The 21,347-nt window shown below is 39.6% G+C and overlaps 7 protein-coding genes across 7 annotated transcripts; 3 read left to right on the forward strand and 4 right to left on the reverse strand.

Annotated features, from left to right (window-relative positions):
• Nucleotides 1-3,435: 3,435 nt before the first annotated feature.
• On the reverse strand, nucleotides 3,436-4,965 carry BCIN_02g07450 (hypothetical protein). Its single transcript, XM_024691522.1, has one exon. It carries the CDS (start codon nucleotides 4,870-4,872, stop codon nucleotides 4,285-4,287), a length of 588 nt encoding a protein of 195 aa, XP_024547293.1. The 5' UTR covers nucleotides 4,873-4,965; the 3' UTR covers nucleotides 3,436-4,284.
• An 827-nt stretch (nucleotides 4,966-5,792) lies between these two features.
• Nucleotides 5,793-7,677, reverse strand: BCIN_02g07460 (hypothetical protein). Its single transcript, XM_001547942.2, has 4 exons — nucleotides 7,162-7,677; nucleotides 6,610-7,107; nucleotides 6,523-6,542; nucleotides 5,793-6,462 (listed from the first exon to the last, which is right to left on the reverse strand). The coding sequence occupies exons 1-4, from the start codon at nucleotides 7,421-7,423 to the stop codon at nucleotides 5,908-5,910; spliced, it is 1,335 nt and encodes a 444-aa protein (XP_001547992.2). The 5' UTR covers nucleotides 7,424-7,677; the 3' UTR covers nucleotides 5,793-5,907.
• Nucleotides 7,678-8,897: 1,220 nt separating this feature from the next.
• BCIN_02g07470 (hypothetical protein) lies at nucleotides 8,898-10,069 on the reverse strand. The gene is made up of 2 exons (XM_024691523.1): nucleotides 9,195-10,069; nucleotides 8,898-9,127 (listed from the first exon to the last, which is right to left on the reverse strand). Exon 1 carries the CDS (start codon nucleotides 9,799-9,801, stop codon nucleotides 9,196-9,198), a length of 606 nt encoding a protein of 201 aa, XP_024547294.1. The 5' UTR covers nucleotides 9,802-10,069; the 3' UTR covers nucleotides 8,898-9,127; nucleotide 9,195.
• Nucleotides 10,070-11,032: 963 nt separating this feature from the next.
• On the forward strand, nucleotides 11,033-12,376 carry BCIN_02g07480 (hypothetical protein). The gene is made up of 2 exons (XM_024691524.1): nucleotides 11,033-11,505; nucleotides 11,560-12,376. The coding sequence occupies exons 1-2, from the start codon at nucleotides 11,288-11,290 to the stop codon at nucleotides 12,104-12,106; spliced, it is 765 nt and encodes a 254-aa protein (XP_024547295.1). The 5' UTR covers nucleotides 11,033-11,287; the 3' UTR covers nucleotides 12,107-12,376.
• Nucleotides 12,377-12,779: 403 nt separating this feature from the next.
• On the forward strand, nucleotides 12,780-14,063 carry BCIN_02g07490 (hypothetical protein). The gene is made up of 4 exons (XM_024691525.1): nucleotides 12,780-13,175; nucleotides 13,238-13,360; nucleotides 13,422-13,519; nucleotides 13,578-14,063. Exons 1-4 carry the CDS (start codon nucleotides 12,908-12,910, stop codon nucleotides 13,872-13,874), a joined length of 786 nt encoding a protein of 261 aa, XP_024547296.1. The 5' UTR covers nucleotides 12,780-12,907; the 3' UTR covers nucleotides 13,875-14,063.
• A 6-nt stretch (nucleotides 14,064-14,069) lies between these two features.
• Nucleotides 14,070-15,164, reverse strand: BCIN_02g07500 (hypothetical protein). The gene has a single exon (XM_001551036.2). It carries the CDS (start codon nucleotides 14,979-14,981, stop codon nucleotides 14,262-14,264), a length of 720 nt encoding a protein of 239 aa, XP_001551086.1. The 5' UTR covers nucleotides 14,982-15,164; the 3' UTR covers nucleotides 14,070-14,261.
• A 2,032-nt stretch (nucleotides 15,165-17,196) lies between these two features.
• Nucleotides 17,197-18,777, forward strand: BCIN_02g07510 (hypothetical protein). Its single transcript, XM_024691526.1, has 6 exons — nucleotides 17,197-17,801; nucleotides 17,861-18,022; nucleotides 18,071-18,155; nucleotides 18,212-18,242; nucleotides 18,309-18,384; nucleotides 18,438-18,777. The coding sequence occupies exons 1-6, from the start codon at nucleotides 17,543-17,545 to the stop codon at nucleotides 18,608-18,610; spliced, it is 786 nt and encodes a 261-aa protein (XP_024547297.1). The 5' UTR covers nucleotides 17,197-17,542; the 3' UTR covers nucleotides 18,611-18,777.
• Nucleotides 18,778-21,347: the final 2,570 nt, after the last annotated feature.

The raw sequence follows: 21,347 nt of genomic DNA on the forward strand, positions 1-21,347 counted from the left end.
GGTTTTGAGATGCTCAAATCTCGAGTGCATCGGTCAACCATATTCGTGAATCTCAGAGCCTCACATTAGAACAGAAGGTGACGTGCGGAAGATTCTGTTGCATCAATATCGAAATTGTATTCGGCGGAATTTAATAAGAACTTTTTGTTCAAACTAAATTAGAGTGACTAGAATCCTTTGGAGAGTAACATCTTTGTTTGAGCGTATTTTTTGGAGCTTTATCCAAAACTCATAGACATATATCTTCGTAACGGGGTCGGGAAATAGAATCGACGATGAGATCCGAGAGAACTCTTATTACCATCTATAATAAAGTGAAAATTTCCCCGTGTCTGTATTGTCTGTTACCATGGTTGCAAAGTCGAAAAATATGTTAGGTATCAACACTTTGCGGTTTGGACTATTGTTGTTGGACTAAGATCTCATGAGATTAGTTTATGTTATCATATAAGATGCGGAATACTGACTTAAGAAACTTCTTGGGTATGCACATAATTCGTGGTGAAAACTGTAGGCTGATCGATCATTGCTAGTTCGCTTTGATACGGAACTCTTGGGTCTTGAACATCGATTAAACAAGCAGAAGAGATTTTGTATAAGTTGATAACACTTGGATATCAATTTCTGGATTGAGTGTGATTGTCGTAGAAGTTGATATGACTTGAGCTTCAGGATTCGAGGCGAAAAGATTGTTAGGGTAGACTTCATCCTCCCGATAGGATGGATCCATTCGGAGAATGGTTCGAAGATCACTCAGCTCCATAGACATTTTTGATTTTTAATAAAGTTTAAGAAAAGTTGAAAAGTGCAGGGAAAGTGCAGACTTTTATACCCCGAGCAAGAACGAAGGTTGTCTAACTAAAATGGCGCCATTTTGCTAAACTCACACTACCTCGAACTTTAGTTTCAATACTATCGATTCTTGTAGATCTTGTTTCGATCACCATGGCCGATTTTAGTAGAGTCTGGTTACATTTTTCCCATTGAGAAGAGCTTGGTATATGGCTAGTAACGCTAGAGATCCACCTTAGAAACATCATTATATGTGTCCTTGGTTGTCGTATTAATAATTTCTTGAATACTCATTGGATGTTCCTACCTCATAGCAACATAATATTCGTAAGTATATTCATTCTCAACTGCTCTCAATACGTGTCTGAAGACCGGTGATTATCCCATTGAAGCTTATCAATAAGTTCTCATTCAGTAGCAACATACGAAAGAGTCATTCGTTCAACTATTAGACTATATTTCTAAGAAGGCAAGAGTGTAGCTCAGCCGCGACGGGTAGTAATTATAATGAAAGTTCCCCGAAGATGAAGCTAGACTCAGAATATCCTTAAGATCACTTGAATCCTGACTGTCTGCTTTTCAAGCACTATAATCAGACTGAATTTGCAGATTGAGCTTTCTGTATAACGAACTTCAAGATCTAGATGGCAATATCACAAAACGTCTAGTATTTTCAAAAGTTCATCGCGTATTATTGACCTCATGCTAATTTACAACTTCATTTGATACCAGGTAGATCTTGGTCATCCTTCACCTGGAAGAACATTGCGAAAAGCCGTTCGTGGCACCCAAGGGGCGTTTTGCTGTGGAACTCGTTTATTGGGAAGATTTGACGAGGTAATTGATATCTTTGTAGTCTCAAAAGTTTGCGAAACTTCTTGATATTTCTAAAACGACGAGGTTTGTGCGGTTTCTCGTTCCATTCTTCCATAAAATGTAGTGAAATGTAAGCGTCATCAGCAATATCATCGGTGTAGCCAAGCCAACTCTCCATATACTGTAATTAGATGTAGGCATCATCATCGATGTCGTCAGTATAACCACAAAGTTTAGAACCCGGGGTCAACATATGGGTAATCAACCCTCTCTCGTTGTTTGCATCATTGAGAAGGAGACTCCGTAGACCAAGCCTCTCATGGTGAAAATTCCAAAAAATATTCAGTCCTCATATTAATGGCAAATTGTGACCTGTCCCTTCTGGATGCGTCTAATTCTCCTAAATTGGTTAGCATCGGGCAAACGTCAACCTTCTCAATTCGTAATTCTCTAACGGCCCGTACCCAAGAAAACCTCATTGGAGATTTTAAGATCTCCTGAAAATCGTCCTCAGCAATAGTCAACCAGAGAATTGCAGAATCGAGGTTAGGAAAGTTGGTTGATATGTAACGACATAAAGCAACAAGATCCTCAAAAAAGGTATGTTAAATTCATCTCTAGGGTCAAGATCGATAGAGATGTGCCTTATGCAGGGATGAAACAATTTGTTCCTCTTCAACCATATCAAAGACTTCTGCAAGAGTAACTTTATTAGCCTTCCGTCTCTAAAAACGAGACAAGTCATTTAATATGGAAGATTAATCAATCACCTCAACAGTAGGATTATTACGATCACTTTTCCACTGTTGATTGCAACATTTCACACACCAGACCACACGTGTGCTAAGGTACCCGAGAAAATCCATCAAAACGTCTTTCGCATTTTTGGCTACCGTTGTTTTGTTTTCTTCGTAATGCTTCGGCAAATCCTCTCATCCAACAAAATTGCCCCTTTGAATATTTCGAACAGCGCTAGAGTTTGTTCCAGATTGTCGGAATCCCATCATACTTTGATACCGGATTGACTTTTGGTAGACTATTCTCTAAGGGAGTTATCGATACTTCATTGGTGGCAACTAAACTGAGGAAACCCGCATGATCAACGGCATGTTCATAGATAGTTTCTCTAATTGGCAAAGGTAGGAGCATGAAACCCCTGAAAAGCCTATGATGAATTAGTAAATATCACAAAATTTTGACGATGTGCGAAAATACCAATCTGGAGAGCAACCATGGCCGTTAAAATAGTACAACACTTTTTGTCCACAAGGGACAAATCTTGTAATTGATGGCCTGGTCCAATGAGTTTCACCCAAATACCATTCATCTTTGTGATCGCAAGGCAGACCAAGAAACGTGTCTTTGTTCATTGAAAGCGGAGCCAAGTTACTGCGTTCCAAGTATCTTACACGTACGTCAGACGATAGAAAATGTTTCGACCATCCTTTACTGTCGTACGATGCCCTGGCATTGTAAAGATGTCTTTCTGATGGTGTACGATCAACTCCGTCGTCAGGGAGTGGACCATTTCCAAGGGATCTACATATAATAATCCCACGGAAATGGGCTGGATGATATCTGAAAATACGACTTTACACTAGAGATTCGTCGAATAAAGCGACGACGCGTTGGTGAATACCTCTGCTCACTAGTTCTTATGATTTTGGTAACATGTATACTGTGAGCCATGAAGTGTGATGTAATGTTGAAGTCATGAAGCATGCTGACTCATGTCCTTTTGGCCGCTGTGATTGCACTTTTTACCCCACCATCACCAACGACACCCCATCATTCACATGTTCTATGATCAACAAAAAGTTATAAGATTGTTAAATTGGATGCAGGGCGTCTCTAAAATTACAAGAAGAAGACTCGATAGATACTCCTCGACGGCTTCATCTAACAAATCACCATTGACGCTGGATTCTCGTGCAAAATCCATCAAGATATCCTCTTCGTGCCCAGAGGTCTCCAAAGAGAACACTTATCAATGTTGATTGTGTTTCTAAACTCTCTCAAAATGATGGCACAGTATCAAGCAGGAGCATCAAGACCCTTGATACACATTCCAAGATGCGGGCGGCGTTGCTTGTGCAGGTTGTTTCAGGAAACACCAGCAAATCTACGAGACAAGGTCTTGACTCGGTTCAGATCTTGGTACAGCCTTATCCCCTTACACCAAATGTTTCTCTAACGCAACAGGCCTAACTAGGCTTTTATTTTGTCGTCGAGTGGGGGAAATTTCGCAGACTGCCATTGTCATCTTCAGGATGAGAAGTTAGCTTGGGGTTCTTGGCAGGTAATGACCGAGGATGAAAGATCCCAAAATTAGATAGAGCCTGTAGACTCTTACAGGCATCTATCTCTCCGCTTTAACACCCTGAAGTAGATATGCAACAAATTTTTTGAGATTTTCTGCCCGGGCGGTGGAGGACGTCGATTGGATAAAGAGCATGACTTATTACAGACGAGTGTAATAGATGGTCAAGAAGGGCGCTACGATTGGATCTCCGATCATTCTTCGGGATTATTCTTATATCCACATATCCTACTAGAGTTTGAATAGGATGATCCGCTGCAATGAAATGGTGTAGTTCCATCTCAAAACTTTCGACTGATGAAAGTTTACACACAAGATGAATCGTCACTTTTATGAGAAATTGGCTCCAGTTAATCCTAACTCTCATCGTTGTCGATTTCTCTCTTGTAACCCTCGTCTATGCCGGAGTCGGAAGTGGGAAGTGTTGCGAAGAATGCGAGAGGGTCAATGGCATGGAATATGAAGTCAATAACAGATTGAATTCTATGATCGACCTCTTCTTTACTTTCGAAGCGCTCCACCGGGTAGGGTAGGCTCGCGTTGACTGCATAGCCATTGAGAGTAGTATCTCCATTCTTGGTATCCTCGTTCATGTCATACTCGTACTTGGTAAAATTTTCGCTTTCGCTTTGCACATGTGAAATCCAGTCCTCTATTTTTTCTCTGGGACTCTGTGCAGCATATTTTCCCGACCCATGTCCGTTTAGCATTTCCCATTCTGTGACGGCACTTTGTACGTCAGCCACCCACAAGGATACCGTGATACATAAGTTCGTGTCATGAACCTCTGATTCGATAGTAGATTCCCCAGCACTGCTACTTTCGAATTTGCTCTGTATGCGGTATTCGACGAGGCTATGAATGGTTTCTTGGGACTTTTGAACGGGCGCTGAGGTTCCATCGTCCCCAAAAGGCAAGTTTCGAATAGGCAATCTTGAACCCATTTTGGTCTTTTGTTCAGAACGCAAGTATATTGATAATTGATCGTGAAGGCGTTTCGCGTTCCAGAAATTTCGCAGTATTTGGATGTTACGTGCAGACAAAAGATTTGTGCGAGAGAAAAATATTTGATGTCAGTCCAGGATCTAGATAAGTATTGGCAAGCTATAATCGCTTTCAAAGCTAGTTTAGAGCTACAGCTATTGGAGCGCACAAATTCCATATTGTATATGTAAAAATGACGTATAAAATACCGTACTAAGGAAATTCTAGTCCGATTTCCCCTAAATGTTTAAGCGATACATCGGCTCAAACTCTGATTTTGTGGGGTATTGAGCAACCCAGAAGTTCTCAACCCACTTTGACTGTGAGTTCTTTAATTACATATTTCCCAAATTTAAAACAATTTGCTATTTAATGTCATAGATTCAAAATATGTGGTTGATGGAGAATTTCTTCGTCGAAGCTGTCCATTTCCATCAACCCAGGGCTGTAAATTGCATAATGAATTTAGGACCTTGATGATTTGGCGATGATTATTCTCAATAGTTTAATATCAAATGACATCAGTAATGATTTTCTCACATTCTGAGTTTCTTCTACAGGCAAATGAGATGACCCGTGACCTCCGTCTTGATGTTTCCTGGTCATGTGATTTAGTTTCGTTGTAGACACATGCCATAGACCGTCTATAATGGACGATCTTTGCGCTCACTAATTGTTCTTCTATTTGGTTAGGTTAAATTGATGACACATGTTTTCATTGGGCTTAGGGCTTGTGGAAAAAAATCGCTCGCAGTACAGCTGTTTGCATCATTGCACGTTACTACATAGACCACTTGCGAAGAAATAAGGTGATCGGTCATGCATTGCAAACAATTATTTGGAACACAGTGGTACACTCAGTCCAAACATGACTAATTTATGAGGGTACATGAACTCTTTTTGTTTCAATTATGCTATGCTCTCAAATCGTGGAAATCACAAGTCAGTCAACTTATCCAAGTCACCATCTACACATTCCGACTCCAATTACCATATCATTTCTGCGTATCCTTCTTTTCAAGAGCCACTCTAGTATAGAAGTGGCTGATCTCATCCACCTCATTCAACTTTACACTTCGGAAATGCAAGCTCTTCTCCCGTTGGTGGACTTCCAAGTTCACATTCTTTTCCTTGTCGATATCCCCCGCACTTTTCAGAAGCTCTCCAAAAGTACCCGTGATGGCTTTTGGCTCGTTGTACATCTCGAAGAATGGGTAGCCGTGCTCAGCGTAAGTATCTGCGGAAACTGGAGTCGGAGGAGGTGGTGTGCCAGTGACCAATTGGAATGTTTTGGGGGCAAGGAATTGTACGTTGAACATGACTGCATTCTTTTCGTCATATCGGTCTTTGTCGAAAATGTATTTTCGAATCGCTTGATGAATAGAACCACCGGGTGCTAATGTTAGTTCATATTTCTCGTCGTATTCTTCCTTCTCCTTCTCTGCGGCAAGTCTTTTATTTTCCTTAGCCATCTGCTTTCTCTTCCAAGAAGACACTTTTGAATCGTCACGACCTCCACGGAGTGTGAGAACTAAATGTAGAGTTATTCCCTAAGAGTCAAATTAGAATAAAAATAGTAAGAGACATGATATATCACCGTCCTCTTTTACATCAATATCTCCTAGGGTATCTGTTAAACATACGTCAGTCCGATCAAATAGAAAGTTTAGCGATTGAGTGGTTCGAGTCAAACTCACCGTGATCCCTAAGCACCTTTCCCCCGAATATAAAACGCTGGTGATCTGTCGCTATGCCTTCTTTGTTCATGATATGATTCTTGAGTGCTCCAATAGTCATTTCGGAGTTCACATGCACTGTGAGAATCTTTCCAGTCAGATATTTGACGTAAATATAACCGTCAAAATGAGGTAATACGAGGAATGGAATGATTTCAAACTGAAGGCCAGCAATCTTGTCGACTCCCGTCATCTGCGCTTCAACCGAATATCCTGAGCCAGTAGGCACTGCGACAAACTGCATGACTGTCCCATTAGATCTGACAATGCCGTCAAGCCATCTCTGTCCTGGCACCACAAGATAATCTTGGTTTTTGCCTGATTTAGCTTTCTGCTGCATAGGTTCTGTTTCAAGATGTTTACTTTCTCCAGACACAGCATTAATACCTCCAACAAAGACTTTGACTGCGAATCGCGCAGATCCGGATGTACAGAACCTGATCCATAGAGCCTCGCGCTCTAATTCATATATTAGCATAAGAGGTTCGCAGAGGTATGAAATCATAGACTTACGCCGAATGGGAACAAATACACCTCCCTTTCTAACAACTTCAACAGGCAGTTTCTCTGCATAATCATCTACTGAAAAGATAGGAAAATTTCCAAGGTCTGGAGGAAGCTGGTAACTACTGCCGTCATCCGGGACCCGAATCGTTCGATGAAAATCGATCTCCAAGTTGCCTCCTCTGTTGTTATTTACGACAATTCTTTGAAAGGCGTCTGGAAAACTATTGAAAGCGTATTTCAATCCGACTTTGGGGGTTGATGAAGCCATGGTAAATATTTCCGTGGTTTGAGTTGATGTAGGCGTTTGTGCTTGATGCGACGACTATGAGATGGAAATGATTTATCTTCATCTCACAGAACGATTCTCTCATTAAGTACTTCATCTTACTGTTCACTGATACATCAAAAACTCCAACTGAAACAGGAAGATTCCACAACTCTACTAGCAAACAAAAAGAATTCGTGTCAAATTTTCAGCGCAGCATATTTCGAAACATGATTCCGAAATTCGCTATGTTTTCCGATTCTGAATTCTTCCAATAGCTACGAGTTGCCTCGATAGGATTCATTTGGGATATTGACTGCATCCGAACTCGAAATTGTTCCAGACTGAATTCCGGCAAGTCGATCCGAGCCATCTATTTGAGCCACAATTGAATATCCCGAAGCGACACGGGCGGCGAAAAATTGTATCACTCGACCATTTGGGCCAAACATTACAACAAGCCATTGTTGATCAGGCACAACCATGTGGTCTTTATTTTTATGGGCAACGCAGCTATGTTACCCAAGTGTTGGAAATATGTTTTGCGCTTGAATGACATTGATACCTCCGACATAAATCTTAAAAGCAAATGGGTAATTGCTCCAGGAATTAAAGTGGGTTCATATTGCTGCTTTTTTAAGCAATTAGTTAGCAACAGCTCATGTAGCATGCCATAGAAGCAAAAACGAATGATGAATAGAAACGAAGAATTCTCCCTTTGCGACAATATTATCCGGTAGATGCGACGCATACTCGTTGACAGGATATATTGAAAACCTCCCTAGGTCAGGTGGTAAATAATATGCTACACCATCATCAAGAACCCACAAGACATATTAACGACAAATGGGTAGGTGGAGTAAGCGATAAGCTCCAGAATATTGTGCTGTAATAAGCCAAGATCGACACCGTTATCAAGCACTTCAAGCGAGAAAATTTGTTCCAGATCAGAGAAATAAATCAGACTGGATGCAAGGTCTGCCGAATACCCCTCCAGCAAAAGATGCAGCCAAATACTTGTGTTGTTACAATACATGGAGCCGTTTCTTAATGTCTCGATATCGTACCAAGTGGTATGGCTAGGCTATTTGAATCTTACCCTCTCGTTTTGTTTTTTCACGTTTGTCTTGGGATAAATATTATATAAGAGATTGTTAATGCCTGTAGCTATTCTGGAGACGTTCTGCAGAGCATTACATATATCTATTTCCTCGCCGGAGCTACAACAACCACAGTTATACTGTAGTGACGAGAGCTTGAATATGTAGTAGCCGAGCTCAAAAGAAACATATATGATATGTGAATATCGAAGACTCTTTGACAGCACAGCACTGGATTCAAAGCTGCCCAGTGGCAGATTCGTGGCTCTCAAAAGCTGAGTAGCGTCAGTCGAATCTAGATTCACTTGGGGGGGGTTTTTTTGCATTTACACTGGCTATCGTCACTTTTAAGCTTAAAAGTACTCATTAAACACTCATATTAGATTCAAAATCACTTCATTTAGAATTATAGGCCAAGTGTGAGAAATATATTGTAGTCATAAATTGTTTCTAGATCCGAGCATCCAGATGTCACCGATACATATCAGACAACTCAGCATCGAAAGTAAGCCCAGTGGTGAAACCCAAGCATCAGTAAAGTAGCGTTAATTGCCGGGTGTGACTGCGACTTAATTTGGACGGGCAGTTTCACCTTGAACGTAGGAAGCTACGGATTTCAAAGCGTTAGTCTTGAAGTTCATTCTTGAGGAAACGAAAGTGCATAGATATCTTACATTAGTTCTTGGTGTTGTAGTCGTCTTCGGGGTATGGGCCAAACTCGGTGGTCTGACGCTTGGTGTTGTAGTCGTCTTCGGGGTATGGGCCAAACTCGGTGGTCTGACGCTTGGTGTTGTAGTCGTCTTCGGGGTATGGGCCAAACTCGGTGGTCTGACGCTTGGTGTTGTAGTCGTCTTCGGGGTATGGGCCGAACTCGGTGGTTTGTCTCTTGGTGTTGTAGTCATCCTCAGGGTAAGGACCGAATTCAGTGGTCTGTCTCTTGGTGTTGTAGTCATCCTCAGGGTAAGGGCCGAACTCGGTAGTTTGACGCTTGGTGTTGTAATCATCTTCGGGGTATGGGCCAAACTCGGTGGTCTGACGTTTGGTGTTGTAGTCATCCTCAGGGTAAGGGCCGAACTCGGTAGTTTGACGCTTGGTGTTGTAATCATCTTCGGGATATGGGCCAAACTCAGTGGTCTGACGTTTGGTGTTGTAGTCATCCTCAGGGTAAGGGCCGAACTCGGTAGTCTGGCGCTTCGCAGCAGCGTTGAGCTTTGCACCAGGGGCGGCGGCAGCAAAGGTGGCAGCGAAAGCCAGAATGGCGGTGATCTTGAGCATCTGCATGATGGCTTGAGGTAAATTTATGTTGAGTGAAAATGTAAGAGTTTAAGGCCTTTGATGATATGTAACTTGACAGTTGTGTGAGTCTGATGAAGTTCTAGAGAGAGCGGGAAGAAGCAGGTTTATATATTGTTTTTTCTTAGAATTTTCCACGAGGGGAGCTTATCATGCGGAGCCTGCTTTGTTGACTCTATCACGTCGGCGAAGACAAACAGTCTTCGTGAACGGATACAAAGATTCAGCAGCCATACTTACGCTCACTTCGGGCTCCAGATTCTTTGGGAATTATGGCGATTGATCTCATACAGATTGCTGCATTAGGGGACAGCGAATCAGCGGTCCAATGCTCAACCAGCCTAGTAAGGGAACCGCCGTTATCACTGCCATCTTAATCTACTTGAGTTTAAAGCTGAGAAGTCTATACTATACCTTTCTTGTATCAGGCACAACCGTTGCTAGTACTAGTCCACGTCTGGGACAAATTGCGGAAATAATTCCAGGTCGTAATATTCTATGTTAATTAATATCTCAAATATAATAGACTATAATTAACTATTGTAATTTTAACTCTTATTTTTGATATTTTAATCTCTACTTCTGTATAAAATACTGTTATTGAAGTCTTTTTTAGTTTTTTGTAGAAAAATATTTCAGGTTTCTTATTCAAAATTTCAAACCTTTTTAGAAAATCTAAGAAAAAAAAAATAAGATGACAGTAAAGTATATCAAATTAGTTTGAAGGATTTTTCTTTTAAAGATCTTATAATTGTTTTGTTTATTTTAAATAAATTCGAACAATTTTAAATGTAAAATGATTTTTTATTCACATATTTAGGACTAAGATATCTTCAATTCATATTAGGACTAGAATATAAATATTCATAAATTGAAAGCGACCTGAACTAATGTTTGTTAGACCTTGAATAGAATTCATCCTAGTCAAGGTATCAATACATGGAATGCTGCTATATAAGGTTATTATCATACAAATCTTATCACCCCCATACCACACTAAAAATGTCAAAACGTTCCGGCGACATTACCTTAAGAGGAAAAGTAATACACCACTTCTGATATGCAAGGGACCACAACATAATGATCACCTCTTTGTATCGTGAAATGATGTTCATATCCATGACAGTGCCACATTGACGGGAAACAGGGTTAGAAGGATCGGCCCACAGAGTAACGTTGCGCCACTGTCACTTTTAGTATAACTATTTCTCCAACTACCGACAAAAAGTCAAGATTATTAAGTCTCCTTGAAGGTGCAAACTTTAAATCTTGGAGATTGATTCACAGTTCTCAATTTTTGGCACATGTCATTGTTGGCATCTCTTGTCTTGTGCCATTGTGTTGCCATCGAGCATATAAAGCGGGTCAGATATCTATTCTATCACTCTATCAGAAAGACATCTCCAATCTTTGTGATTTCTATTCAGGGCTTTCTTTAGGCCTTTTTATATTAGCAAACTCTTATTTACACAAAATGGATCTCAAGCAGATCTTTTACACCTCTTTCATCGTGGCCCTTCTTGCTGCAGCGTTTTCCGCTGTTCCACGATCCATAACGGTACCTAGCTTCTTTGCCAGAAACTCCTGTCCGCAGCCACGATACATAGTCCGCACCTTGTCATATGATCCACTTATCCAACATATTGAGAATTTTATCACTTCTCAAGAGGCGGATCATCTGCTCAAAATTGCGTAAGTCAAGGTTTAGATGGCAAATCCAGGTGATAGTGTTAACGAGTCGAGTAGAAAGTCTAAATTCCGACCCTCTCGTGCCGTCAGAACTGATGGTCAGGCTGTAGCTACACATGAGCGAACCAGCTCCACTGCATATCTGCCTTCGGACGACCCTGTCGTCCAATGCATTAGGTCCAGAGCTTCAGAGTATCAGGGTTACGTTGACCTTGAGATGATGGAGAGCCTGCAAGTGACACGATATCTAGAAGGGCAGCAGTATACGAATCACTACGACTGGGCAACCGACCCTGCCGCGAGAAATCAAACAACGAATAGGGAGACCACTTTTTTTGCCGTGCTTGATGTGGAGTGCTCCAGCTGTGGGACTCGTTTTCCCAAGATCTCAGTAGACTGGGCCATCGAGGATCAAAGATGGTGCAATTTTGTCGATTGCAAGGCTATCCACGAGTTAACAGTACGCGGGGTTGTCGGTAGTGCTGTGTTTTGGAGAAATCTCCATTCCAATGGAACTGGGGATACGCGCACGCTGCATGCTGGGCTTCCCGCTCTGGGCGGGAGAAAGGTGGGGTTGAATATCTGGACACGTCGAGAGGTTTAGTCCTGCCACTTACATCCACGGAGAAGGCCGTTATCTCGTTCTCTCAAGGTTTTTTTTTACACTTCGATTTTTCGCAATTTTGTAATCACCGACCTTTTGTTTTCGTACTAGGCATAAGCGAAGGCCTATGCTGACTACATTGTGAGTACGTTCGTAAGCAAACGAATTAACAAAAACTCAATCAAAGTACTTTGTAGTTGTCGGCCGGAGGCTTGGGCCTGGTGGGCCAATGATTATGCTTACTTCATTAAATTAAAGTATATTGAAGCATCCCTGTCCTTGAATTGATGACCCACTTTTGTGTGCTTGGGAACTTAAAAATAAACCTTTAATTATGGGGAGCAATGCTGTGATCTACAACAGTATGCTGACCCTCTACCCAACCTCGATATGATCAACTTTGTTGATCTGCAAGGTTTCATATAATTGAACCTCGCTGCTACTTCTCCCGAGTGATTTAAGCGTTTCAGAGTTATCAAACCGAAAGAGAGTTATTTTCATGTGATCAAGCGGGCTAACACCCAGCAAATCGGATATCAATATTAACAAGACAAGCGATGGTGTGCTTTACTTCCGCTTATTAGTAAAATAGCTTTCTGGGCTCGCTAGAGAAGCTTACGCGATCAGGGAAAGATAGAAATCCTGATTGCTGCCAATTTACAGGGTCATGTATGAAAACTAGAGGACCTGTACTACCTATTAACGCTCTCAAGATAACTCCACACTATACCATTTGCTTTTCCTCTCTTCTGCTTTCTTATATTTGTCAAAAACGCCTTTATTACCGCTGCACTTACTCCAATGGAAGAAAACAAGCTACTTGGACGCACTTCGTCGTCGGATGATGATACAGAAGACTCAACATTCACTAGCAGAATCAAACGCATTTCTAATCATGAAACTTTCTTTTCCCGCATGCACATTCTTCGTTTTTGCCTTGAGATTATTCTCATTTTCTGCCTTCTCGGTACCACTGGTATTATCTTGAGGAATGGCACCAATAAAGCTGGGGCCAATAGTAATCAAATTTGGCCAGCAGGAAGTGATTACAATCATTTCGTACCTCATGGTAAGTTTCCTTCGCCTTTTGAACTATCCTGATCACTCGAATGTCACTGACCTCAAGAATAGATGTTAGCTCAAGGGGCATCCCCAAACCATCTGGCCCAGATCAATACCAGATAGATGCTGATGCATTCCATGATCGGGGTGTTTTCAATCAAACTCTTAGCTCCTGGCAAGGCCTTTCTCATGGTAAAAAAGCTCTATGAAAATCATCCAACTTGTTGAACAAGTCTAATTCAAAAATTCTTAGCGTTTGTACGAGCCACGCCGTATGATGGCAGCGGACCTCAAAAACTATTTGCAGGAGATCTTTTCGAAATTGCTGCTTTTCATCAAATGCATTGTCTTGTAGGCCATTTTCCCCGCTTCCGAGACTTTAATCAAGACTTCTAACCTCTGTTGACAGACATCTATACTTGAGGACTTTGGTCTTTTGGCTGCCGGAATTCCCAAAGAAGAACTGCCGGGATATCACAGCGGTGTAACGTTGACATGGGAAGAGCACAAGGCACATTGTTTCAACTACGTCCGGCAGGCTTTGATGTGCTTCGCTGATTCTACAGCTGAGGGTCACATTGAAGGCGACCCCCATCGCGTGGCTGATCATGGGGTTATGCACGTTTGTAACGATTTTGATGCTTTGCTGGCATGGTCCAAGGAGCCAGAGAGAGCACTACCTAAAAGTTGGAAGGTGACCGATTGAGAAAAGTGATTGCTTGTAGTTCATTTGACGAAAGAGAAGTTAGAGTTTTCAATATAGTACATAATCTGTTAGTTTTTGGCGCATACGTGGAGTTTACATGTAAATATTTACTCTAAAATATTGAACACAAAGCCAGAATAGACAGCTGGACGAAGAAAGCATAGTGAACTCATGAAAAGTAATTCAATAGACTTTTAGGAAAGAACAGCTATTTTCAATTTTCCATACTACATGATGAATATGTACAATATCCCTTTTCATCTCCTAGAAAAGACGGCACAGCAAAGGTCCAAATTGATAGCAAAGAGCAGTTATAGGTATGAGTTACAGCGTGCTGATAGCAAGGATTTCTTAACAACTATATCCATAGGTATCCCGTGAAGCTATCTAAGAAATTACAGAGCCCTGTTCCATTTTCGAGTGTCCATGATGGTGGCTATGTGCATCATCCTTTGCTTTCCCCGGAAAGTCCTTCGAGAAGTGACCGCAATCTGGATATTGAATCTTTGCCCTAACCTCAATGTCATCCGGGTCATTGATTCTCGTCAAGACTTGTGAACAGTGTTCTGTGTGAGTCAAGACATCTTCTTTATGAACCATTCGGCCTTCGGTCAGTGCTTTGTGGAATCTGAGAATGTTGTAGGCACAATGAGTCTTATGCAGTTTATTGGTGAGGTAAACAGGTTGTGTGTCGGAGCCGAATTGGTCTTCAGTGACTGATGCAGTCTTGTTCTGATCGGTGTAGAACACCCACGGCCCGGCTTTGCGGAACTTTTCTGTCAGTTCTCGATCGAAGCACTCATCTGGGACCCAGCAGAACGAAAGCACGTCGAAATGACATCCTCGGGCTCTAGCTTCACTGGATGAGTTTCCGCAGGGATTTTTGAGGATTTGTTGAGTATTGATATGAGTAGGTAGAACGATGGACTGGAAAGCCCAAACAACTGAGAGAACAAGCAGGACGCTCGAAGCGAGGCCGATGAGGAGTATAGAACAGGTCTTATGCCGAATTTGCGGTTGTGGTGAAGTAGCAAAGGAAATAGAATCTCCATCTTCCTCCTCATTGAGCATGGGGAGTTTACTCTCATCTGTATCTTGAAAAGCCATGTTGTTGACGGGTTTGATGGAAGTTTTCGTAACCTTGTGAAACTCTTAGATGAGAGATTTTTGGTTTTCTGGGCAGTAGGTATGAATGAAAGAGGAGAGATTGGGAACCATTCACTGCGATAAAACAGCAAAACGGCTTTCAGATTCTGAGGTTGAGGACGCTTCTGACGATAACTTCCTGCCATGACTCTAGACGCTTCTTTATTCACTTGCCGCGGAATCCGTAAAATGAATCCCTTGACGAACTAACCATGTTACGAAGGAAATGGGGAAACTCGAGCATTCCGTACCTCGCCAACCCCTAAGCCCCCAATCACTCGGTATTAGGCCTAATAAAGGTCGGATCTCCATTTTGAGGAATTCCTTGGTCAACAACACATGCTAGCTACAAAGTATAAATATATGCCAAATATGACATTTAACGATAACTGCACTCGAAAAGTTTATCTTTCAATCCAACCCATGTGCGGCCTTTTATTTCGTCATATCTTAATGTAATCAAGAGATCAAACCCTTGTTTGTATTTTGAATTTATAAGCGAAAAAATCAAATAAGCAGTATTCTTCAGGATAATCGACCTATTCACCAACCTTAATATACCATGGTACGAATCAAACCCATGTGATTTTAAGGTTAAATACCCTTGTCTGTGCCTTGTGTTGACAGCAGAGCCTCTCAAACAACTTTTCGTTTGGGAATATCCGAACTATCCGCGAACCTTAATATACCATGATGTGAATTGAATCCATGTGATTCTTGGATTAAATTCTCTTGTTTAAACTCTGTATTTGTAATAGAACTTATCAACAATGTTTATCTTCAGAGGCGCTCGTGCGATCTATAAACCTTGAGGTACTATGGTGTGGACATATCTTCAGTTAGAGTTGAGAGAAACGTATCATAATATTAGAACATACAAGGAAGAGCTTGTCTTTGATGAGTGTTGAGTCTGTGCATATGTCAACAACGCACAAACATCGAGACCTCGTTTTTATTTCTTACTTTTTTAGTTCAACAGAAATCTCATTTACGGAAGGAGGCGAAACTGGAGCAAGTGGTAGCAAATCAATTGTAATCAATGATGAGGTTCTCATAGGTAATTCGAAGCGTGGCTTGGAACTTATCTTAGTCTACGATAAATAATCTGCTGTAACCGATCACGTGCTTAGAGGTCCGTGCATCTTTACTCAACTATCTAATAACTATCAATAACATGATTTAATATCGAGTGGCCTATGTCACCGAGTGGCTCATTTTAAATATATACAAAGTTTATTTGTGTGTAATTGTGCACTTTTTTTCTCATTTATTGATACGATTTTTTCAAAATTTAATATATAATATTTCATTATATAAGTACTAAAAGAATCTAATTTGTTTTTGAAAATCTCAATTAATAGAAGAGTCATTATTAAAATAATTTTTTTGTAATGAAAATGATCATAAGAAAACTAGATTTTTAAAGAGCTAATTTTTTATTAATGTTTAAAAGTTTTTTCTTTTTCCCAAAAAAATATTTAGTTATTAAAACATAAATATTAGAAAAAGTCTAATTTTAGTATAGTTTGAAAAAGGCCACTCGGTGATATGAGTTACTCGGTGTTAAACCACGTTATGTAAAACTAATCGAAAAAAGATTCTCAGTGAAGCTTAACAAATAACTCTCTATATATAATTTATACAAGTTTCTATTCAAATCTATAAGAAATATAGATAATTCTTTAGGAGTATATATCTAGAAAAGCATTTAATATTATATATTGTATTTTCAACTAAGACTTGATATATATGTATATATATATTTTTAATAGAGAGATATAAACAGTTTTATAATTTCAGTTTTGGGAAATTTTAATAGTAAAATGAAGGGGTTCATAATCTTAGATCTTCAAAAAAGCCTAATATCCTGTTCAGCGCGATAAGGTTAACACAGAATCAGACAATTTTTCCTCAAACTATGTATTTTGTCCAACTCTAGTTTCGGTACAGCGGTAAGTGTTCGGCCAGGGTTTAGTGAGGGGTATATCCTGGTACTTTCCACTCGGTTTAATCCGGTAGTTAGTCAAGAACGTTAACGTACTCCTGTACTCTATAACTTTCAACCCAGTCATGTTAAGCTAACATTCCTAGAATATTACCCCGCTAGGTTGACTGAATACTTGATCCCCATACTAACCACAATGGAGAATGTAGATCAGATATCATGACGATCGAAGTCAAAATCGTTTCAAGGTTCCCAACTTAATCACCTCTTTTGCTTATCAACTCTCTTGTTCCTCAAATGTGATCTCGTATTTTGACTTTTCATAGCTGTAGAAAGATAAAACGGAGATAACTCGTCATCGGAGTTCGGTGGAATTATGCGGAAGCACAGCTCCTAGAACCCCTCTCGAGATAATCCCTGATCTTGGCTAGACTTTCAGTTATCGCAACATCACGGCATTCCTTTGCAAAGACTCTCTGGCTTACACCGAGGAATCTTATATCCCCAACTTCAAAATCTACCACCCATACACCAGTTATTCATCAGCGAACTTCTGGTCAAATTTTCTGTTGCAAAGATGTCATTCATAAAAGTCTTTTGGGCCGACAAGACAGCAAAGTACATCTCTGTTGAAGACGGCTCCGAAACTGAAGATCAGCCTACAGTGAGAAGCAGTCACTCTTCAAAAGTATCGGTTTCTAGGCCATTCTACTTCGCTTCCTTATCTTTGTTTGCCATCTTTCCGATCCTTATTATCGCTCTGTTTGTACAGCATGGTCGTCTCGCCCACGCCTACATCAACGACGGTTTTCTCAAAGGCTTTACTACAGAGTTAGGTATCTATCTTCATTCAATAATACTTCAGACTACTGGCTAACCATGCGACATTTCAAAGATCCAATCAAAAATATACTTTCCGAAGAAACTGTTCGTTTTACTGGCGGTCTTCATTTCCACAAGAATGGGACTTTATACCGAGAGACAATCGAAGGGGAGCCTCAGTATGTCGGAGAACCCTCGCCAGAAATAGATTCAGCATGGAATCAACTGCTCAAAGGTAAGTAAGTAAATTTGAGGATTGCCGCATGTAACTAACTAATTGTAGGTCAATATATGAATCTTGTTGGAGACGAAGCCACAAGTATGGTCGAACGGACATGGAAAGATGAACATGGTAACTACGAGGTTGCGTAAGTCTCGTACCCTCCTACATTTTATATCTACTGGAAGCTAATGAATTAAAAAGTCTAGATGTAATGCATACTCTTCATTGTGTGGTGAGTTAACAAGAATGACTTGAACTGTCTTGACCCTGCCTAGCAAGACCGTTAACAGAGGGTTAGAATAAAGTGAGGATGGCTCTAGACCCGGAATATTATCCGAGAAAAGAAAGCCATAGAATCCACAGAATGCACGTTGGTGAGTAATACAAGATACCTCGTACAGAATAGTGTCGCTGATAGCAACTATAGATCACTGCATCGACTATCTTAGGCAGACTGTGCAGTGCCATGGTGATCTTACCCCGATGGTTTTCAGTTGGTCAGATGACGCTGGTAGAGTGGTTGCCGATTGGAAAGAACCTCACACTTGCCGGAACTTTCATAGCATCCGCAGTTGGGCTGAAGATCATTTTCGACCGTGAACTCCAGCTGTTGGAATGTGACAGATAGGTAATTGGTTGCAGTCTCTGCATATAGGAACTGTGAGGATTTAGGTCGAGATGTACATTACTTCTAAATACAAAATTTAACACAAAGTACGCATATAAGATAGACACAAAGTACACCTTGATACAAATATATATATACAGATGTAGATAGGAGCCAGCCCTCTTAATCTAGGAAGTTGGTTGCCATTTTCAGGTTATAAAGTGAGGTGTCTGTACACTTGTAAATATAGTTTGTCAGCTTATGTTGTATGTCAAAAACTACAAGATTTTTTGATGTGAAAGCCTTCAATATTGAGAGTTATGAAAAGAATACTTTACACGTATGGTCTTGAATTTTGTTTTACAATCATTTTAGTTCTAAGAAGAGCTTTAGAAGAGATAAAAAGAATTCATACTAAAAGCTCAGAGAAACAAACAAGCACTCCTCAAAACAGCAAAATGATAGTTTTGCTCACACCTTTCAAGTACTGACTTTTTCTTTCTGGTTTCTTTTCTTGTTCGTTCAAGTTTGTGATCTCGGGTTCTAGAAAGATTGTTCTTAGTGTAATATCTGTATGTTCTTTTCTTATATACACTTAAATAAACATTTGAATGGGATTTGTCACATCGCGAGATCTTTCCCCAAATCCTCAAAAAGTAAATTCAACAATTTCTATATAAGTGAATAATGAAATATGGAGGAAGAAAAGAGCCACAAACACCAACCCCAATACCGAAGTAAAGAATTAAAAAAAACTAAACAAATTCACCTCACAACACCTATAACAACCATGTAAATCCCATACAAGCTCCATCCCAAATCAGATATAAATGAATGTTCGAAGTATAGGAGCTATAGGACTTGTATTATAAGAAGTGAATGAAGATGAGGTAAAGCAAAGCGAGGTATATAACATCATTGTATATGTATATAACTAACTATGCTAGTAATTACCTACATATCCGGTATCTAATATGTAAAACAAAATAAATAAATAAATAATCGCAACCATACTACTAACACATCCGTCTATCAAATATATTTGATAAGGGATAGAGTGTGTAGAATAGCGGTCTATGAAACAAAACACCTTTCGAATCCAAGCTCACTCTTATCATCACATTCAAAAGTTACATCAACTCATAATCCACAATTCAAAGGAATCCAAGTCGAATATCTATTGATCACTAGTCATCTATCTATCCACCGCAAAATAATCAGATCCCCCATTGACCCTCCAAAACTTCCTGAGTACATCATGTTCCTATCCACCCCACACTCGTATTCATTCCCCTTTCCAAGTCACCAAAAATCTCCTCATATTTATCTACCTCAAATAATCTCTTAGGATCTCAAGATTTCAACCTAAGCTCTCACTCCACCCAAACCAAAGAAATAAATCCACGAGTCCCTCGCCTCGCCTTCAAATAATAAAATCAACTAGACCCCAAAACCCGATCATTCTCCCCATCCTCTATAAGTCTCTTCTCCTCTCTCCTCCTTCCCAAGTCCCCCACAAAAATAATAAACACACCTAAACAAACAACCCCCCCCCCCTAACCCCTCAACCATCCCTCATCCCTCGCAGATGCATTCTTCAAAAAACATTCCCATTCAATAAATAATCATAGACAATCACTGAACCTAATCTCTTCAACAACTTTGTAATTATTACAACTTCACTTTTCACTCTCCAAAGCCCCTTTTTCTCTATTACATACATTCAAACAAACATTGTACGCGGAAAGCATATGACTCATATGCTACGTGACAAGGACATTTAGTATATATATTTCCTCATTCTATTTCAACCCTATATTGTATATTATATCCCAAATATATCCTTACACCTTATTATCACTATATAATAATTCACTTTCAATTCCTATATATAGCTATTAGATTAATTATATTAGATTTAATAACAATATATAGCTTAAAAAGCTATAATACAGAATCTTCCTAATTGAAAATATATAGAGTTTTTATAAACAAGCTAGCCCAATCGGATTATAGCTTAAGTCAACCACCCTACTTTCTGGCCACCCCTGTTTTGGGCCACCCTTTTACACCAAAAATCGCTTTTTTGGCCTATTAATATCTCTATCAAAACACAATATAATTTAATAAGATTTTATATGAGTATAATTTGAATTGTTTTAGATTCAATTACGAATTTTCAGAATTTTGCGATTTTTCTGGATGGAGAGCTGAAGCTTCAAAATATCGATTTTTCAATTTGTATGTAAATCACATACAAATTCAAAATTCCATTTAAAACTCTTATAACTTTTTAATAAAAATTCATAAAAATAAACTGAAAATTTTTATTATATTAATAGATTATAATCAATGGAATAGCTTCAGAAATATATTGAAATTTCTATTAAATAAATATATATAGGGGTACTTTCGAAATTACAGGGATTAATAATCCCTGCAAAAGATTTATATCTATAACTGTTAGTTTTTTGTATATTTTTTTTGAACTTCTATATAGATATAAGATTAAAACTACTAAAAAAATGAACAGTTTATTTTTCCTTATTTTTGTTGTAGTTTTACTAGAGTTCTAATTGAAATTTTGAATTTGTATGTGATTTATATACAAATTGAAAAATCGATATTTTGAAGCTTCAGCTCTCCATCCAGAAAAATCCTAAAATTCTAAAAATCTAGTATATTACTAATATCGATATATAGATTCATCATATTAAATTTTGTATAATA

The sequence above is a fragment of the Botrytis cinerea genome, chromosome 2 (genome assembly GCF_000143535.2).
Source record: "Botrytis cinerea B05.10 chromosome 2, complete sequence".
In the NCBI taxonomy this organism is placed as follows: domain Eukaryota; kingdom Fungi; phylum Ascomycota; class Leotiomycetes; order Helotiales; family Sclerotiniaceae; genus Botrytis; species Botrytis cinerea.

Bases quoted from the DNA above. Each gene is read 5' to 3' on its own strand.
- BCIN_02g07510 (XM_024691526.1), top strand. From the start codon at position 17,543: ATGTCATTCATAAAAGTCTTTTGGGCCGACAAGACAGCAAAGTACATC. The intron at 18,023-18,070 runs GTAAGTAAGTAA...AACTAATTGTAG, and splicing joins ATGGAATCAACTGCTCAAAG to GTCAATATATGAATCTTGTT. The intron at 18,156-18,211 runs GTAAGTCTCGTA...TGAATTAAAAAG, and splicing joins CATGGTAACTACGAGGTTGC to TCTAGATGTAATGCATACTC.
- BCIN_02g07470 (XM_024691523.1), bottom strand. From the start codon at position 9,801: ATGCAGATGCTCAAGATCACCGCCATTCTGGCTTTCGCTGCCACCTTT.
- BCIN_02g07490 (XM_024691525.1), top strand. From the start codon at position 12,908: ATGGAAGAAAACAAGCTACTTGGACGCACTTCGTCGTCGGATGATGAT. The intron at 13,361-13,421 runs GTAAAAAAGCTC...AAAAATTCTTAG, and splicing joins CTGGCAAGGCCTTTCTCATG to CGTTTGTACGAGCCACGCCG. The intron at 13,520-13,577 runs GTAGGCCATTTT...CTCTGTTGACAG, and splicing joins TTCATCAAATGCATTGTCTT to ACATCTATACTTGAGGACTT.
- BCIN_02g07480 (XM_024691524.1), top strand. From the start codon at position 11,288: ATGGATCTCAAGCAGATCTTTTACACCTCTTTCATCGTGGCCCTTCTT. The intron at 11,506-11,559 runs GTAAGTCAAGGT...CGAGTCGAGTAG, and splicing joins GATCATCTGCTCAAAATTGC to AAAGTCTAAATTCCGACCCT.
- BCIN_02g07500 (XM_001551036.2), bottom strand. From the start codon at position 14,981: ATGGCTTTTCAAGATACAGATGAGAGTAAACTCCCCATGCTCAATGAG.
- BCIN_02g07460 (XM_001547942.2), bottom strand. From the start codon at position 7,423: ATGGCTTCATCAACCCCCAAAGTCGGATTGAAATACGCTTTCAATAGT. The intron at 7,108-7,161 runs GTAAGTCTATGA...TATATGAATTAG, and splicing joins TGTATTTGTTCCCATTCGGC to AGCGCGAGGCTCTATGGATC. The intron at 6,463-6,522 runs GTAAAAGAGGAC...TTTGACTCTTAG, and splicing joins ATACCCTAGGAGATATTGAT to GGAATAACTCTACATTTAGT.
- BCIN_02g07450 (XM_024691522.1), bottom strand. From the start codon at position 4,872: ATGGGTTCAAGATTGCCTATTCGAAACTTGCCTTTTGGGGACGATGGA.